The following is an 18054-nucleotide window of genomic DNA, read 5'->3' as shown; positions in this document are numbered from 1 at the left end:
TTCCGGGTGATCAACCTTCCTATCCATGCTCACCATTGGGGGTCACTAGAGGTGCAGACCTTGACAACATGCTCCCCGAAATCGCTCATATACCCTTGTGTATTCCAATCCGAATCAAACTAGATCTGCAGTAAAAAGGATGCCTGAAGAGAGTAATAGTTCACTTCTCAACGTGCCTTCAAAGAGCTTTGAGATTTTCCATGGCGGACATTACAAACTACCGCCAGGCCGGAGTTCCCAGAATCGTTGCCAACCTATAAGTAAGGATTTCCAGTTTTTATCGAACCTCCAATCCTTTGGAGGCCAATAGCTGGCAATGCCTTGTCGTCACTCTAAACTTAGCGCACCGGGCGGTTCTGTTCTGTCCACTTTTATCTTGGTCCACCTCTTCCCGGGCTTCGGCCGCGGGCATCTCCACAGTATCGGTCGCTGGCGTCTCTGCCAGCAGAGTCCAGTCATCCATCTCGGTGTGCATTTAGGTAGTGTCGGTCCAACTTTGCCCATCACTTATCGGTCCCGGGCAGTTTGGGCTTGCCGTACTATTGGTCATCTTCTCCCTTGGAGTTCCTGTGATCAAAATTGTGTAATATCCGAAAGGGCGTACGCACTGAGCTCACACAGATTAGCAAGGATCTCATGCCAATGAAATTGACCTGATTGTAGCATTCGAACTCGCTACGTGGATAGTATTAATATGTGAGCTACTTTTACTAGATACACTAATTAAATAAGTCCTTTATTTGACAGTATCATTTGATTGTCTCCATAAAGTGCGCACTCCTACGTCGGTAAAATCTACTCTCCTTTCAAGATCGCGTCGGCGATCTTCTCAGCGAACATATCTGTGTAACTCCAGTCAGCCAACATGAAAAATACACACACAGCAGAGAGTTGAGACCCAAATGGCCGTGTATATAGAGGCAGACTTACAAGTGATAGACATGGGATAGCCTGGGGGCAAGATGGCGAACGCGCTAGCGTCGACGACGCGCAGCCCCTTGACGCCGCGCACGCGGGCCCGGGCGTCGACGACGGCCGTGTCGTCGTCGGCGGCGCCCATGCGGCAGGTGCAGGCGCCGTGGTACGTGAGGCTCATGTTGTCGCGGATCCAGGCCTCGATCTGCGGGCGGGTCTGGACGTCGGGGCCCGGCTGCCAGGCGGCCTCGACGACGGGGCTGTTGAGGGCCACGTCGCGGATGCGCAGGAAGGCGGCCACGGCCATCTCGAGGTCGCGCGCGTCGCCCAGCCAGTTGGGGTTGATGACGGGCGCGTCGAACGTGTCCCCGCTCCGGATCGTCATGTTGCCCCGCGCCGCCGTCTTGTACAGCGTCGAGCCCAACAGCAGGTAGTACTCGTCGGGCCCGATGTCGGCCGGCACCGCGGAGCTCTCCAAGCCCAGGAAGTTGATGTCCGGCCAGTCGGATGGGTAGCTGTCCATTAGCGCTTGCGTGTCATTGCTGAGAACTAGTTGACGCATGCTAGCCGGAATGTTCTCGTACCCTGAAATGACATGTCAATGGTGGGGTTTGTTGTTAGAAGGGATTGCAACTCACCTGCGGCCTGGGTAGCACCAATGGATGACAGGGGGCCAGATTGATTCGTCAGATACTGGTTTGTCACATCGGCAAGGACTTTCGGGTTGTGAGCGACTATCTGGGAGTTGGTTTCCACTTTGACCTTGAAGATGTGAGATTGGAAAGGTTGGTCCTATTCAATGTGTTAGCCCGAGTCCTCTTGGAGCAACCCGTCATAATCAACTACACATACCCATTGATTCTGGCCAACGCCTGGCAGGTCGGCTATTACATCAATACCATGCTGAGACAGAGTCGCCGAAGGACCCACGCCCGAGACCATGAGGAGCTGAGGTGAACGCCACTGTAGTTGTTACGCAGGAACCATTAGCCATCCAGATCCTCCAACGTTAATGGCTTGAGGGGATACATACCACACCAGCGGAAACGATGACCTCTTTCTTTGCCGAGATAGTCCATTCCACGTTGGTTGTCTTAGAATTGCCCTTTACCACAACGCCTGTTGCTTTCTTGTCCGAGTCGAACACGATGCGTTTCGCCATCGCATTGGGGTAGATCCGGAGCCCGGCGCTCTTGGCGCCCGCCTGTAAGAACGATGTCTCGGACGAGCTGCGAGTCGCCGTCCGGGGGTCAATGGCCGCGAGAAGAGAGCCATATCCAAGGAGGCGACCACTGTCGAACCCGGGAATGTGCTCCAAGCCCTGGCGCTCCATAGCCTCGCCTATACCGACCATGGACGGCGCGACATAGTTGCCGTAGGACACGTGGAGAGGGCCACCCGCGGCGTCGTAGGCTGCCGGGTCATAGCTGATGTTCAGCTTGGGATCGATTTTGGTGTAGTCTGGCGCCGAAAAGTTGCAACTCTTCTTGTAAAAGGGGAATACGTTACCCCACGACCAGAAGTCATCTTTCACGGCCTTAGCCCAGCGGTCGTGGGCGCCAACTGTCGATCGCATGTAACCACCGTAGTTGGCAGCGGACCTGGTAATCCATCAGCGCCTGTCTTCTTAGAGGAGTGAAAGGGCAAACACTTACGCGCCTCCAAAGGTCATGCCCTGGACATACCCGATCTTACGACCATTGTAGCCCTATGGAAGCTTGAGTTAGCGCAGCCGATCAAACATGCTGGGTAATGGAAGTCAGTTGGGGGACTTACGGCGATTGGCTCCGTGTCGATCTGGACAGCCGTCATGGAACTCAGGGTCCCGACATTGGTAGGATTCGCCGCCTCGAAATTGTATCCGGGGACCTGCGTCCTATTGCTGCTGAGGATCTCGTAGAAGGTCCCTGCCTCGATCAAAGCTACCGAGTAATTGGCAGGGTCCAGAGCCAGCCTCGCCGCAATGGTATTACCCGCCGTGCCACCACCGACGACGACATAGTCGTAGGTCGCGTTGACCCCAGGCATGCCAAAGTGGTTCCCGAATATCTCGGTTACACCTTTGGCATTGATCGACGCCCCCACCGTCTCCGAGGCTTCAGCAGCAATGGCGGCCGCCAGAACGCTGAGCGCCGCGACGGACCGGCGCGCATATTGGGGTGACATTTCGAATGCAGGAGCAGGTCTTGGCAACTGACAAGCCTATGGGAAAGCTTGGGAACAACGAATGTGATTCAGTTGTGGGTGGATCCCATGCAGGTAGGTTGCATAGGTCCCTCTCTCGTGCTGCTCCTGGGTTGCTTATATGCAACCCTCGGCCAAGTTGCCCGGGCTTCGGAGTGACTGCCCGAGCGACGGCTCAGCTCCCCTGCGGTCATCTTTTAATACGCTTTCATTTCCATTTCCCGGCACAGACCCTGGATAAAAACAAGCAAGCAGGTGCAATCGACCCAAGTAACCCACCGTGCAGTGCAGAAACGCGGAATCATGATGTCTCATGCCGCGCTAAGCCTCTACCTTTTCAGCTTTATTGGCCTTGTTCAGCTTTGGGGGCGCACCGTCATCGATGGAACTTTACTCAATCTCTTTTCCGCCCTTCATGGCCCAGCTCCCTATCTGCTACCTGGCACACAGACCCCTCTCAAATCCACTTTCACTGGCATATTCCCCATTGATTACCTGCTCCGCGTCCTTGTCGTCTTCTTCTGGGAGGTTGCAGACGGATCGCATCCCTCGTCTTCAGCTATTGGGCTCTACTTTTTGGGCCAGTACTTTTCCGTTTTGGTTGTGTTTTACTTGGAAAATGTTCGCAACGGAACTGGTTCCGGTTTGCTAAGGTTGGTCTCATCTCCACGGCCGTGCTGTCCAAGGATACTGACATGCTGCAATCCTGACCGACACTATGGCTGCTTCTTTTCCAAGCAACTGGGATCGGATGTACTGGGCCACTTTGGGCCTTATCGTATATCCGACATCTTCCGGGCCGTCGTGGGAATCACCTGCTCCTGGCGGAATTACAGCGCTTGTCCCTCGTTCCGCCTCATGTCCCTGTCATGCTCCTTGCCGCCCTTACTATTGGCTACGCTACGACTGCCCTTTCAATGATGTTACCCTCTCCACATACCATATCCCATGAAACCAAGCAGATCGTCCTGGCTGTGTGGAATGTCTTTCCCATCTGGGTGTTTGCTGCCTGGACCGTACTTCGTTTCACAGTACATCCGTCAGCCCGAATCCAGCAACCGTCCGCCGCCACTGTCCACAATACCGTCTTGACGAAGGGAACGCTAAGCTCAGTCTACATTCCCTCACTTATACTCAGTTCTCTGTCCCATGTCGCTATCCTAGCTGTCTCTATGTCGACATACCTGTTCCCTATCATTTTTCGACCTGAATATTTGATCGACCTTCACCCCTCGAATGTCTTCCTTCCACCCCTAACAGTGGTGGCTGGGGAGACCGTAGGGGACGGAACTCGGAGTTTCATGCTATGGGACCAGCTTTTGGGTTATAGTTCCGTGATCCTTGTTATGCTCTGGAAGCTTCACAGTGTGGCTGATCTGGTTGGAAGTAGTTTGAGCTGGTTGAAACTGATCGCGGTCTCAGCTATTACCTCTTCCATAGTTGGACCTGGGAGCTGCTGCTTGCTGATCTGTTGGTACAAGGACTGGTTACTGTTACCGCGGAAATGATTGTTTCTGGTTGTCCCAATGCATGTATGAAAATCTATAAAGTTTAGACCCAGAAAATACATAATGGCAACATGTATAATACGCCATGGTTTCTGCTGTGGAAAGGCCACTGGGGGTAAAAGATATGGTTGCCGATTAGGAGAGAGTTGTCACTATTATGTATGAGCCAGACGAAAACAATGTGGATAAAATATGTCTTGCCCGTCAGCTGTCCATCAAGAACAATTACTATCTCCAAACACAACAATGCCCATTAATAATTCGCGGAACCGTTTTTGTATTGAGTAACAGCTATACAGTTTGCTGGCACGGCTGTTTCGAAAACGGTGGATCAAGGTCGCGATAACAGTCTAATGCTGGAAAGTCTGGCCAACAAGCTTCTCACTCAACTTCCAAAGTCTTTCGGCCTCGACGAGACTGGTACCCCAAGGCTTCACCGTCTCAACCCACGGATCAGCGATGTGTGAATTCTCCAAATACACGCCATTGTTGTCTGTGAGTCCATGATTAGCCAGTCTACCACGTTGAACGGGGGGCACGCGCAAAGAAGAAAAGGAAATGCCAGCATATAAGTACTACGTACCCTTCAAAGTCGGATCGAAGGCGGCGTAAACGTGAGTGGCAGCACCCTGGTCCTGTGACTTCCACTTGAACTCACGCCATCCTTCCGCATTGCCAAGGGATCGGTCAATAGCCGCTATAGCATTTGGTTAGCCGTTTTCTGTCTCTATTTTCCCAGTAACAAGTGCAATTCATGAAGCGCGAGATTACACTTACGCAAACCAGCAAAGTCATCGCCCCATTCGATGTGGCCTGAAAGGTTGGTGGATATCACACCGGGGTGAAGGCTGTAGGAGAGGAGACCTCGCTTCCCGAGCTTCTCGGCCAGGGACAGCGAGAAGAGCATGTTGGCAGTTTTCGACTGCCCGTATGCTACCCACTTATTGTAGGTTTCGCCATCCTGTGTCCCCCGGCGGGCTGTCGTTAGCAGTCGTCGTCTTCGAAGGGAGAGGGGGTGCGGTTTCCGCCGAGGCCCGGATACTACCGCTAGAGGGAACTCACGTGGAAATTGTAATCATCAAAGCGGAAGTGGCCGAGGCGATGGCCATCGCTGCTCACGTTCACGACACGGGGAGAGCTGGCAGCGAGAAGCTTGTCCATGATTAAGTTGGTGAACAAGAAGTGGGCGAGGTGGTTCGTGGCGAGATGGCTCTCGTAGCCATCGGGCGTCTTCCTGTACTCCACGGCCATGATGCCGGCGTTGTTCACGAGCACGTCGATGGAGGGCACGTCGGCCCAAGCCATGACCGACTCGGCCGCTTTCTTGACGGCGGCGAGGGAGCCGAGATCCAGCTCGAGGACTTTGGTCTTGACCCCGGCGTTGGCTGCCTCGATGGCCTTGGCCGTCTGCTCCGCCTTGGACGGGTTTCGCCCCGCCAGGATCAGCAGGGCAGGCTGGGCCTTGGCGATGGCCTCGACGAAGACGGCGCCCAGGCCGCCTGGGGAAACGCCGGTGGTCAGCACCACCTTGCCCTTTATCTCGGACGCATAGTCGTTGACAAGGCCGCTGGCAGTCGACGATGCGTCATAGGTCGAAGGCATCTTGCGTTTTTCTTTCGTGCTTTTGGAACAGAAGTCTTTCTGCTCTAGTCAGTAGAGAGAATAGATTAATCCTCTAGATACCCGTCGCTGCACTGTGACACGATGTCGAGGGTAGGAGAAGGGACGTATAATGACAGCTAAGAGTGTGTCCGCTGTAAAAGGAGTACATAGTGTTTAAAGGATTTAGTTAGAGATTTCGTAGAAGTGGGCAAGCGTGTTTGTTCTTGGTCGGGAGATTGTCCGATTGCGGGGCAATTGCCCGGGGAAGGTGGCCGAAAACAAGACTCGCAGCACCAAGAATCAAATGTAGACACATCGGAGTCACTGCCCGAAAGTAAGCGGGATCCAATTATCTATCCACCTAGAGTCTCGCTTAGGTGACGCGTACCAGCCCTTCTGTCAGAAACCCCTAGGCTCTGTACCGCCCGCACACACCAAAAACGACTCTCCAATTCCGCCCTTTTTCAATGCCAGCTTCACTAGTCCATAACGGTAGAAGCGACGACCAGCGACTGCCGCGTTTCCACCGTCAGCCCCTTTTCGTGCACGATGATGCGGCCGTTGCTCGCAAACACGCTGTTCTCCAGAACCTTCAAGGACGGGTCCGCCACGAGGAACTGGTGCTGTCCAGCTAATGAAACGGCACACTGATTAGCCACTTCCCTGCGTTTTTGAGGATCGGCACGGGCAACATAGTTTACTGACTTGCAAAGCCGAAAGGCACAGTGACGGCTTCCGGTGACATCTCGAAGATCTTCTTGACCTCCGGGGCCATCTTGATGATGCCTTGGTAGCGAAAATCGATCGAGTGGCCCTCCTCAGTTCTAAGACCCCAAAAACCCTAGATCAGTATTTTTCCCCCGGGCTCATAATCCTAGTTCTTTGAGTTGCGGCTTACTTGGCGATGCCTCTAAGGTCGATCCGGCCGTGGCTGCCGTCGGGGTCAAACGAGAGCCAGTCAGCCCCGAAGTTGACAGTCGCTTTGAAGGCTGGTTCGAAGCCGGGCACAGTTTCGATGGTACCAGTGGGCGTTGCCTAGAAGAGACGACAATATTAAACTTGAGAATGCATGAGCTGGGTACGGGGCAACCAACAAAGTGCATCAGTCTAGATCCATTGTGGGTGACGCCTATATTGGTATGTTACTATCAGCGATGATACATTCGGCGATTGAAATCAAAGCCAGGTCGAATCGTTCTGACTTACCGAGATCATTGAGATCAGCAACGTGCACCTTAGTGATGAGCGCTGGCTGAAGCGTGGGAAATCCTGACAAAGTCTGATTCATGTTGACGCACGAGAATCACAACTAGGCTGTGTGTATGTAGCTGTACCGAAGAGATAAAACCTGTTATACCTTTTCTGAGTAAGCCTTTACCTATTATGTTCATACGTATTCAACCAATTTACTTATAACAGAGTACTCCGTTGGATATAGTGGGATCAGGTTCGAGGCCAGTTCGGGCAATTTCCCCGGAACACGGAAATGGTGGCCGATATGCCGGAGATCCGCACCGTAGACTAGAATAGCTAATAAAGACAGGCCCTCAAGAGTCTTGCACGATGAATGGGGAGGGCTATCATAGTAGACTTGACCAGCGTGCAGAGAATCGTCTACTCACAGGAGGACAAATATTAACAAAAGGACGTGCCGCAATATCAACAAATGTTCATGATTACTTTGGTGTCGCTGAGGACTATTATGAAAAGCTATGCAATAGGTCAAATAGACACCCATGAGGAGGCGGGAAGGGCCAGTAAGAGTGGTTCAGGCGTAAAATATATCCGCTCTTTCATTGACAATATCATCACTACAAGCATGTGTTTTTTAAGTGGTCTAGAAACGCTGTTGATGTGCCAACTATGTCTCATGAGTTCTCTCATTCAATAATGTCTCCCACAGGGGTTCCCGGGCCAAGGAGTCCACTAATACCTATCTATATTCCTAGGGAGTATAGTTTAGAATATGCAACAAGGCGATACAAATCCATAATAGCACATGCCGACGGCAGCTATGCACAACCCCAAGCCCGAGATCAAGAAAATACGGATTGACTCTTCTGACCATCCAGACTTTGCGTCTAGCCACTCGACTGTACCCCGTGGGAATCCTTCTGTCGTAACGTAATCTAACTTCGGCGCGCCACGAACCAGACGACTGACCATCTGGGCCAGGAGCCCATCAGGGAGCATCGGCATAATCCACACGGCCACCCAGCGGTTGAGGGGCGAGTCCCACGCCTGGACGCGGGTGATGAGCCGCGAGAGCTGCACGATCCTTTCGACCCTGGCGCGGTGGCCATCCTGGTAGGCTTGGAAGCAGCGCTCCAGCATCTCTTGGGTCGGCTTCTGCTGCGAGAGTGGGGGAAGCGCCGTCGTCCCTTGCAGCGTCCTCACCAGATGGTTGCACAGGACTGCCACCGACTCGAGGCCCGTGTTGCCGCCCAGGCCAATGTTGGGCGTCATCTTGTGCGCCGCGTCGCCGGCCAGCACCACGCGCCCGGAGTACCAACGCCGCAGGACGCCCTCCTGGATGGGGATCAGCACGCCGCGGTGGCGGCGCCGCCAGAGCCGCCCAAAGGTCACGGACTCGGAGACGGCATGGTCGGACAGCTGCTCCGCCAGGGCGTCGGCGTCGGCCTCGCTGTAGGCGACGCGCTGCGGCCACGCGATGGGGGTGTCGAGCTTGCAGAAGACGAACCAGAAGGCGCGGTCGGGCTGCGTCAGCGCCAGGAACGAGAAGCCCTCGTCCGAGGTCGACGTCATGTCGCGCTCGCCCAGCCCTGGCTCGGGCGGCCCTGTGCCCACAAGACACTTCCAGCCCGTCTGTATGCGCTTCTTCTCCTCGTCCACGACGACCTCGGGCGCGGTGGCGTTGGCATGGGCCCACATTGCGTTTCTGACTTGGCTGTACACGCCGTCGCAGCCGAGGACCATGTCTCCTTTCTCGACAGTCCCGTCGCCAAGCACCACTTCCACCACCTCCGAGTTTTGGGTCACTGATTTGACCTCAGCTCCCGTCCGAATTGGTGTCTTGTCGGGAAGACAGTCGTACAGAATGCGTAATAGCCGGCGTCGCTCCAGTAGCAATATGTCTTGACCATGGATACGTTTCATATGGTCAAAGTAGCCGTTGTCGGACTGCATTATGCCGTCTGGGCCACGAGAATAGTATCGTAGACATGGCTTACAAGCCGCTTTGGCAGCGTCCAAGCAACCGATCTGGTGTAGTATACGGGCCCCGTGTGGATAGATAGCGAAGCTGGCACCTTCGGGCGGATCGATTTCGGTGCGGCGTTCCAGGACCACGTGATCGATGCCGGCCTTCTGAAGGCAGTGTGATGCCGCAAGACCGGCTATTCCAGCACCTACGATAATGACTCGAAACTTGGGAGTGGTTAAAGCGTCCTTGTGCATGGCGGTGTTGGTTTCGGAGGCCATATTTGAGTGCATCAGGGGTAACTTTTTGAATCAACGCAACCGACTATTCCATAGTCCACTTCGAAGTCATCACATGGGTAATCAGGATTTATAACTTGTTTTCATATCAATATACCCATTGGGATATTTCTTGATGAGCATCACTCTATTTGGAGGGACTGCTAACACTACTAAGACCCACCCGTCAGGACTATAGTCGCCGCTTCGCTCAGTAACCCCGCCAGCAAATATTGAGTCCGCTATAACCACCGTACTTCGGGCCGCCAGCAGCGATTGGCCCGCTACTGGGGTCATGACTTGGGTACACAAGAAGTGGTGAATCGATTACTAATGGTCGCATGCCCAGCTGCAGAGTGAATTCATCTGGCCACCTATATAATCATGGCATTGTGTTCTCGAAAGATACCATCTACCATAGACAAGATAATCCACATCTTTACAATGGAATCGCTCTCTTTGAAACAGAAGGTCGTAGTTTTGACAGGCGCTGCATCTGGGATTGGCCGAGCCACGGCTCTTCTACTAGCCAGAGAGGGTGCCCTACTGTCACTGGCCGACGTGAACGAGTCAGCCCTGGAGACGCTAAGCCTAGAGCTGGAGCGTCTGCAGCACGAGTCCTTCCCAGAGGACAGGCCGAAGAAGCCGCTGACGACAGTCCTCGATGTGCGCTCGCAGGCGGCCTGCACGGCGTGGATCGAGACGACGGTGGCACACTTCGACGGCCGGCTTGTGTCGGGCGCCGCGAACCTGGCCGGCGTCATCAGCCCCAGCATCAGCCTGGAGCGGGGCACCATCCGCAACATCTCCGACAGCGAGTTCGACTGGGTCATGGACGTCAACGTCAAGGGCACGCTCAACTGCCTCCGGGCGCAGCTCCCGCACATGGTCGTCGGGCAGAATGGCCGTGGCGGGGGTGCCATTGTCAACGCGGCCAGCATCGCCGGCATGGTGGGGGTCGAGAGGAACAGCCCATACGTCGCCGCCAAACACGCCATTGTCGGGCTGACGCGCACCTTGGCCAAGGAAGAAGGTCCCAACGCCATCAGAGCGAACGCGATTGCGCCGTGAGTAACGCCACTAGTAGACAATTCCCCACTCCCATCCTTTGGCTGCCGGCTTACGTATGCTCCTTTTCCCGTCGCTACTCGCTTTCCCGATTTTCCACCAATCATACTGTGCTTGCTGACAGCGATTGTTTATAGAGGCATCATTGCCACGCCAATGATCTCACACATTGAGTCCATTGCTGGAACTTCAGAGTTATTCGGCAAGGGTGATCCAGGTGCCCTGGCGCGGAAGGGGGATGCCGAGGAAGCAGCGCGCCTAGTCGCATTCCTTCTGAGCCCTACAAGTAGCTTTGTCAATGGAACATTAATCCCGGTAGACGGAGGGTGGATGTGCTGAGCCAATGGTGGGGCCAGTCAGCTGAGAAGGGGGCATAGTTGACGCCGTGAACATTACGGCACACCGAAAAATATCCCTCGTTAATGCAATTACATAGGTGTAAACGAGACCCATAATGGAGGAAAGGACGGATTTCCTTCCGCTTTGCGTCTTGTTTCCGACACGCTAGCTCATCAGATTGTGAGGCACAGGTCTGACATGCATATTAGATATATTAGATTTTGTTTCTTATCTGCCCACCTACCAAATTTATAAAGGAGCCCTGTCAACCGGCCCCCATCATGGGTTCTCGAAGCAAAGATAAGTAATACGCGATAGGCAAGCAAGTCATGATGACTAACCGACTGTAAGCTATAAACAGTGAAATGCGTTTCCTGCCGTGTGGAGTGTAAATAAGGTTCGGCCCGGTTAATTATGCCTATTCGAGATGGGACGGCGGAAAAGAGGGCTGGCAGACTGTCGCTAAAATTTAGTACTTACAGCAAAGGATCGCTAGTAGTCGTACGGGATCTGTGAAATAGCCACTTTGTTCAGCCGTTGGTGGGGGTTTGTTGCGGGGAAAGGACGGAATGCACCCGTTAGTTCAGCCGCTTCACCCCTTCTTTACACTTCCGATTTCGGACTACACCGTTACGATAGCCTCTCCCGTGCTATAGCAGTTTGTTGGCAAGCAGCTTCGTCGGTCCCATTAGCTGGCTGACGTGATAGGGAGAATCAGGAAAAGCGAGCATCGTCTGGCTAAGAGCAGGCGGCATTCATAAACACGCCACTTAAGTATGCATCTGCCGTGTGTCTTACACCATGAAGATAAGCTAGCATAAGATAAGCGGTCTTTTGGTAAGAAGATAAGCGGTCTTTTGGTAAGCACACACCCGAGTCTTGCCGAGTATACCTGCCGCTATACATGAGCCCCTGTCAATCAGGTGTGGCAACTTAGGCTCGTGCCGAGAAAACAAACGAAAAATGAGGAAGTAAAAAGTACGCTGCCAAGTTGATGAGATGCATGACGTTAACGTACTTCTCAATGTGTACATTGCTGCATACAAAAGCTGACTGGAGGAGTGGATAGTGTTGCCTTGGAAGTGGGGGTAGAATCGGACTCAGACAACCTGAACTGGACGTGTTACCATTTACACCACCCCGCCTTCAGGCTGCTTGGATCTCGCCCAGCCCAGCTGGAAGAGCCTGGACAGGGATTAGTCTCATGGCGCTGCAAAACGGTGATTGTAACCCCCTGCCACCTGCGTAAGCCGCATATTCCTAAATAATCCTTGTCATTATGAATCGCTTACGCCGATTTCTTCTCGTAACTCGAGTCATACAAGGCTGGCCAAGTTGAACCGGAAAAGGAGTCATATAGGACATTTGTAAATAAGTTCATCCAGGTGCTTCGAGCGTAAGCGAAAGATGAATAGAGGTTCTGATACAATATCGGCACATTGTCGTATATGGGACTGACCCTGTTTGTGTTAATGCGTGCTGTTTCCCATTTCCGTTGTTATTTAATATTTAGTTGCCTGAGAAAGACTGTCAACCAATCTCACTATATTACCTATCCAGAAATAGCCCCGCGTCCCCCCATGTCGTCGAACCCTATCGCCGAAATGCGTCGGACTCAGAACCAGGCCCAGAGCCAAGCTCACGCGCAGCGACACACAGCATGCAACATGTGTCGCGACAAGAAGGTCCGATGTGACGGAGAACAGCCCTCGTGTAGCAAGTGTCGCCAAAGCGGTGAGGAATGCGTCTACGTGCCCGTCCCAACCCCGACCCGTGCCACCCTAGCAAACATGGTCAAGGAGCTCCAAGACCGTCTGGGTACGATTTGTTCCCACACCCGGTTTCTGACAGACCAACCCCATTGACTGAACAGCAATAGAGCGAGCCGAGGCACGGCTGCCTACCACGATACAGCCACAACAACAGCATCGCCATTCAAGCATATCGTTGCCCAATTTGTCGTCGAGTTTGTCTAACTACGATGCTCCTAACTCCTACGACCTCAATATGTCGCCGACTGTTCCCTTCACATCGGTGTCAATGGGACCACCACAACTAGCGGTGGCCCAAGTATCCGATCCTACGAGGTCGCCACTGACGGCCTTCGATTCTGGCGGACATTGCTACGATTCAACTGGGTTTCAGATGCTGCTGGGTGACCCGCAACATGCTGCCTCAGAAGATGGAATGGATCTAGAGATCGTCGAGCGGGGATCAGGGCCGCGACATAGCGATCTGCCCAGCATTAGCGAGCTTCGGTCCACGGCCGGCGAACGGCGCGCCGCTCGCAACCCCTCAGCCCCCGGCAGCAGCAACGGACCCCCTCCGTGCAGCGGGCGGTTGAGGAGCTTGTGCTGAGCGTCTCGGCCCAGCAGGCCGAGACGTCGTGCCTACTGGGCGCGGTCGCCGAGTATTTGGCCTGGGTCATCGAACTGCCCGACACCGGCCGCCGGTCGGTGGAGGTGCTCAAGATATTGGAGACGCGCCTGCACGAGATGAGGGGGATTCGGATGCCAGGATGTGCCAATCCTACAGGAATATGTGCTCCTCGCTCGAAAGGGCGAACTCGGACTGGTACGCGGCCATAACAAAATTAGAACCGGGGATGCAGGAGATGAAGGTACAGACACAGACCTTCTTCGACGAAAAATATAATATGTCCTTGCCCATGTCCGTGCAGCGTGAGTAGGTTATTGTCATACTGTGGGTGCTAGAATCACCTGCATAACACCATGGGCAAGCCAACCCGTTGAGATATCCTTAAAGGAGGCCGATGTTTTTAGACAAAGAATGAGCTATTCCTTGGCCAATCCACTCAATTACACCTAGAATAGTTGATATTGAATAGATTTACAGAGCTAGATGAGGGAGCAAATATGGGGGTAATCATGCGTACTAGCAACATTCAAATTGTAATATTTTGAAATGACCTAGCAGAATCGAACAACAATATGCGTTACATTGGTGTCAAAACATGTGATAACAAATCCATTGGCTGAGTCTTTTGCTTCTTACGTGGCTACTTCGTGGTCAGAATATCTTTTTGTCCGCGCCAACAGTGCCGTATGCCAGGTCGACTCAGCAGCACCATCTATTTTGAGATCTCCCCAGTGGTGGCGTCCCTCTTACGAAGATACTCGTCAACAAATCCATTAAAGTCGTCTGGTCGATATGGACTCAGAAGCTCCGAGACAGGATTGGACTTGCGGCGGCTCTTAAGGTTTAGATCCTTGAACAGCGTATCGATGTACTACACCCGGTCGCCGTTAATCAATGTCCGACAAACAACAAGTTTATTCTTTTGTCTCTCGCAATTGAAACAGCACTTACCGGCAAGAAGTCATAGAGCGAGTAGGGGAACTTGCGTCCTTGGCCGAGATAGCGCTTACGCGTCCACGCATTCCACAAAGCCACCTCTTTCGCCATGGTCTCCGTGTTCGGGATCTTGATTTCGCCTTCGAGATATAAGATGGCCCAAAGCGACTGGACTTCGGACACGAGCGGAGTCTGGACCGTGTGGATCTGGCCTAGGATCGCCAGCGACCGGTCACCGCGCTCTTCCAGGCCCATCGGCACCACGCGGCGGTACAGCCGCCATTTCTCTTGGTCCCCCGAGGACAGCGGACGCTGAAAGGTGAGCTTGGGAGGCTTAGCCAGGAACGGCAGTTGTTTATTGACTTCCTCATCGGCCATGGCGTCGAAGCGGTCCCAGTTGACCACGTGAACCTCCCTGGCAGACGCGGAATGGTGCGGGAGGCCAATCTTGGACTTGTTCTCGTCGTCGAACATGGCGAAATGGTCACCCCAACCTGTGCACATGATGATGTAATCGGCGTTCAGTGTTTTGCCTGACTTTAAAAGTGCTGTATTTTCTTTGGTCTCGTCGATCTCATCACGGATGACAGTGAGTCGATCATCATGGAGTGTCTTCCAGAAGTCCGGCAGCGTCACAACGCCCAGACCGGAATGAGCCCAAAATACGCTGTGCACACGATGGTAAGAGACGATAGTCAAGAAGTGGCATGGGTAATGAATCCAGATCGCAAGATTGGATTACTTACCCCTGTCTCTCAATCTCCGGTTCGAGCATCTTGACGTGGTCCCCGCTGTCATAGCCAGCGTGCTTCTTGCTTACATAGTCCAGAAAGTCCCAGAATCGGCCGACGCACCAGCGCCCGAGCATTGTCCTCTGGAAAAGCCAGGGCATGGTACCGTCGGCGTTCAGGATCGAAGGGCTAAGGAAAGTCATGAGACGCGTGGACGCAAAAGCAATCGCGTTGACAGTGTTGAGTATCTTGAATGGAAGAATTGACAGGGGGCCGCCGCCTTCGGTACGAATCACCCACGTCACCTTTTTGCCCATTTTCAACAGCAGGTACACAGCGTCGTATGCCGACTTGGCAGCACCCACAACGATGACCGACTTGACTTCTGAGTCCTCTATGGCGGGATAGAATGTTCCCAGATCCCGTGAGTGTATCCTAGGGATCGCGGTGCCCGTTTGTTTGAAGTCGGGCATGGACGGTATGGAAGTGACCCCAGTGGCTACGAGAAGTTTCTCGGTCTCCACGACGTCTTCCGAATCCTTGATGGTGAGGCGCCAACCGCTGGATGTCTGGACAGTACCCACAACGAACGTATTGAACCTGATGCGTCGGAGAAGATCGTGCTTCTCCGCGTAGGTTTGCAAATAGCTGTGTATCATGTCTCCTGTCACTCTTGGGTCGCTCTCATCGCCGCCATAGGGAGTCATGGGGGTGTCCGAGTAATTGAACAACTATTATTTGTGTTAGAACTGAGACATATCATACCAAATTCATATCGTATAAACCAGGGATGACAACCGACCCCCAACTTGACCTGTGCAACAAGGTTTGGATATAACCTGTCCTTACTCCAGACGCCCCCGACGCTGGTATCCGAGTCGATGATAAGTAAATTGATGTCAGGTCGGAGACGGAGATAGGTCCTGGCCGCCACAAGTCCATACCACCCTGAGATGTTGATCAGTCCAAAACCATTGTCTTGTTCTGTGATAGTCTACTGACCTGCGCCAATGATGGCAACATCGACACTTTGGATCGAACTATGACTCATAGTTGTGATACTGATGCGGAAAAATAGCAATGTTGCCCTCAATACAGATTGAAATTGAAGAATGCAAGGTTTTATTGAAAGACAAGTTCCTCGCTTGGTCATCAAGGTATCGAGTTATCTTTAAAGAGAGACAGTGTAAACAACATAGGAGATATCATCAAAATAATATTGTGATTGTATTCTGCCTATTCCGAAAGATTAACAAGCTACGCCCCAACATACCCTCCTCTGTACCCTTACTCATGCGGCCCTTTCGGTATACATTCTAATTGTATAAATGACGGGGAGAAATAGAAATCACGAGATGCACGGCAACTCCGATACGTTCGCTGCCGAGGTTGACCAAGTGTAGTGATTTCGATATGGCAAATCATTCTCCGAGCTTATCGGCCAATTTTCCCTCCCGGTAGCACAATGCTAACGAGACTGTGGCACCCGGCCCGACAGTGATGGTTCCGGCTGATAGTGCGAGCAAAGCCAAGCCTGGCCGCATGATGCGAGACCGATTGCCTCGGGCCGTCAGAAGACAGTAGGCCCAGGACAGACTCGATAACGAGATGATGATTAGGTCGTACTGCAGAAAGAGCCAAGGCCCGTAGACAAAAACATCATCGCCGACGCCCGAGGGTCCCGTGAACAAGAAAGGTACGTACATGCGCACGAAGCCAACCACAGCGCGGTCGTTGCTCGTCAGAATGCGATAGACCACGTACAGATGGCCGAGCGCGGAGCTGGTGGCCGCCAGCAGATACGAGAACCGGACCCAGCAGCATGCATTGGAGGCCTGGCGCTTACGATTCTTTCGAGGGTGGCGTTGTGCGGCCGCTATAGCTGAGGAAATCCCAGCCTGGATTGCAGCGACCCAGAGCGGGTCCGGCTGCCAGAGGCCCAAAATCAGCTGGTGGGCCGCGTCGGTCCGGCTGCCCGCGCCGAACCAAGTCGTGCTCATGCCAACCACGGCCGGCACCACCGCACCCAGAGTGAAGCTCCATGGAATGGCTGCAGCCTGCTCTCTATTTCGCACTCGTACCACGTTGATGGACGCGGCCCAACGCAGATGCATTGCATAGTACAAGGGGAGCGATATCGCCCCGCCCAAGCACTGCCAGAGTAAGCCAAAGGCAACGGGTCTGGTCAAAAAGCGTCAGCGGCCTGTCTCGGGGAAGAAAATGAACCGGAGTGGAGATAGGCAATAACTCGCCGAGTAGGCTTCTGTTTAACCCTAGCCGACTTACCTCGATATCCAGTATGGCTTGCCACCCGGACGTGCGGCTTCAACATAGAGCCAGACAAATGCAGACTGGAGGGTGGAGTAGGCGTCGATAAGGAACAGTTGATAGCCCTCGTCAGTACTGTTCGTCCCGTAGAAGAAAAAGGCGACCAAGAGGGCAATGGGCAAATCCACAGGGGCAAATCCCGTATAACTTCTCCTCAGGGAAATCCCATTGCTCAGCTCCCCATGCCAAACTGCCAGGATGAGTGCCTTGACTGTGCCGTTTGCTAAAGACACACCCCATAAGAGCACAGCCCCCGCGATTGCAAGGAGCCGAAAAGCGAGAATCGTGGTAAGGGTCATCTTTCCGGCTGTCATAATGTAACTATGCTCAGTAAACTGCGATGTGTCCAGTGTTGTTGCGCTGTGATAACTGTACGAGGTGTAGTATTTTGGGATGAAACAAACAGCAAGAGCCATAGACTCGGAGACTGATGTCTCCCTGTACCTTTGAACTAAGACCCTGCATTGAGTTGGCCATTCGGACGAGCTCGCCGCGTGCTGCCAATCGCTTCGGTCTAGGTAAACAAGTAACGGGACCCCCTGACTCAGCAAAGGGCATGTTGCCACTTCGCACTGAACACGGGGCTAAACGCCAGGCGGGCTTTTACTAATCGGTACGCCGGTCTT

General features: G+C 53.3%; 9 protein-coding genes across 9 annotated transcripts; 3 read left to right on the top strand and 6 right to left on the bottom strand.

Annotated features, from left to right (window-relative positions):
• Positions 1–795: 795 nt before the first annotated feature.
• PG998_000163 (GMC oxidoreductase) lies at positions 796–3081 on the bottom strand (the record flags this gene model as incomplete). The annotated part of the gene is made up of 7 exons (XM_066866981.1): positions 796–842; positions 931–1500; positions 1554–1707; positions 1768–1878; positions 1949–2516; positions 2571–2623; positions 2692–3081. The coding sequence occupies 7 exons, from the start codon at positions 3079–3081 to the stop codon at positions 796–798; spliced, it is 1893 nt and encodes a 630-aa protein (XP_066735396.1).
• Positions 3082–3405: 324 nt separating this feature from the next.
• PG998_000162 (uncharacterized protein) lies at positions 3406–4607 on the top strand (the record flags this gene model as incomplete). Its single annotated transcript, XM_066866980.1, has 2 exons — positions 3406–3742; positions 3838–4607. The coding sequence occupies 2 exons, from the start codon at positions 3406–3408 to the stop codon at positions 4605–4607; spliced, it is 1107 nt and encodes a 368-aa protein (XP_066735395.1).
• Positions 4608–4957: 350 nt separating this feature from the next.
• Positions 4958–6209, bottom strand: PG998_000161 (short-chain dehydrogenase TIC 32- chloroplastic; the record flags this gene model as incomplete). Its single annotated transcript, XM_066866979.1, has 4 exons — positions 4958–5100; positions 5191–5304; positions 5385–5568; positions 5670–6209. The coding sequence occupies 4 exons, from the start codon at positions 6207–6209 to the stop codon at positions 4958–4960; spliced, it is 981 nt and encodes a 326-aa protein (XP_066735394.1).
• Positions 6210–6688: 479 nt separating this feature from the next.
• On the bottom strand, positions 6689–6984 carry PG998_000160 (uncharacterized protein; the record flags this gene model as incomplete). Its single annotated transcript, XM_066866978.1, has 2 exons — positions 6689–6840; positions 6915–6984. The coding sequence occupies 2 exons, from the start codon at positions 6982–6984 to the stop codon at positions 6689–6691; spliced, it is 222 nt and encodes a 73-aa protein (XP_066735393.1).
• Positions 6985–7103: 119 nt separating this feature from the next.
• On the bottom strand, positions 7104–7497 carry PG998_000159 (uncharacterized protein; the record flags this gene model as incomplete). Its single annotated transcript, XM_066866977.1, has 3 exons — positions 7104–7244; positions 7304–7338; positions 7416–7497. 3 exons carry the CDS (start codon positions 7495–7497, stop codon positions 7104–7106), a joined length of 258 nt encoding a protein of 85 aa, XP_066735392.1.
• A 671-nt stretch (positions 7498–8168) lies between these two features.
• PG998_000158 (FAD binding domain protein) lies at positions 8169–9650 on the bottom strand (the record flags this gene model as incomplete). The annotated part of the gene is made up of 1 exon (XM_066866976.1): positions 8169–9650. One exon carries the CDS (start codon positions 9648–9650, stop codon positions 8169–8171), a length of 1482 nt encoding a protein of 493 aa, XP_066735391.1.
• Positions 9651–10091: 441 nt separating this feature from the next.
• Positions 10092–11054, top strand: PG998_000157 (NAD(P)-binding protein; the record flags this gene model as incomplete). Its single annotated transcript, XM_066866975.1, has 2 exons — positions 10092–10714; positions 10853–11054. 2 exons carry the CDS (start codon positions 10092–10094, stop codon positions 11052–11054), a joined length of 825 nt encoding a protein of 274 aa, XP_066735390.1.
• A 1575-nt stretch (positions 11055–12629) lies between these two features.
• On the top strand, positions 12630–13412 carry PG998_000156 (uncharacterized protein; the record flags this gene model as incomplete). The annotated part of the gene is made up of 2 exons (XM_066866974.1): positions 12630–12872; positions 12934–13412. The coding sequence occupies exons 1-2, from the start codon at positions 12635–12637 to the stop codon at positions 13410–13412; spliced, it is 717 nt and encodes a 238-aa protein (XP_066735389.1). The 5' UTR covers positions 12630–12634.
• Positions 13413–14145: 733 nt separating this feature from the next.
• On the bottom strand, positions 14146–17727 carry PG998_000155 (uncharacterized protein; the record flags this gene model as incomplete). Its single annotated transcript, XM_066866973.1, has 7 exons — positions 14146–14304; positions 14385–15036; positions 15116–15831; positions 15903–16048; positions 16103–16140; positions 16574–17281; positions 17387–17727. 7 exons carry the CDS (start codon positions 17725–17727, stop codon positions 14146–14148), a joined length of 2760 nt encoding a protein of 919 aa, XP_066735388.1.
• Positions 17728–18054: the final 327 nt, after the last annotated feature.

The sequence above is a fragment of the Apiospora kogelbergensis genome, assembly GCF_038363985.1.
Source record: "Apiospora kogelbergensis strain CBS 113332 chromosome Unknown utg000001l_segment0_segment0, whole genome shotgun sequence".
Taxonomy (NCBI): Eukaryota; Fungi; Ascomycota; class Sordariomycetes; order Amphisphaeriales; family Apiosporaceae; genus Apiospora; species Apiospora kogelbergensis.
Note: the sequence above shows the minus strand (reverse complement) of the source record. Positions and strands in the feature narration are given on the sequence as shown.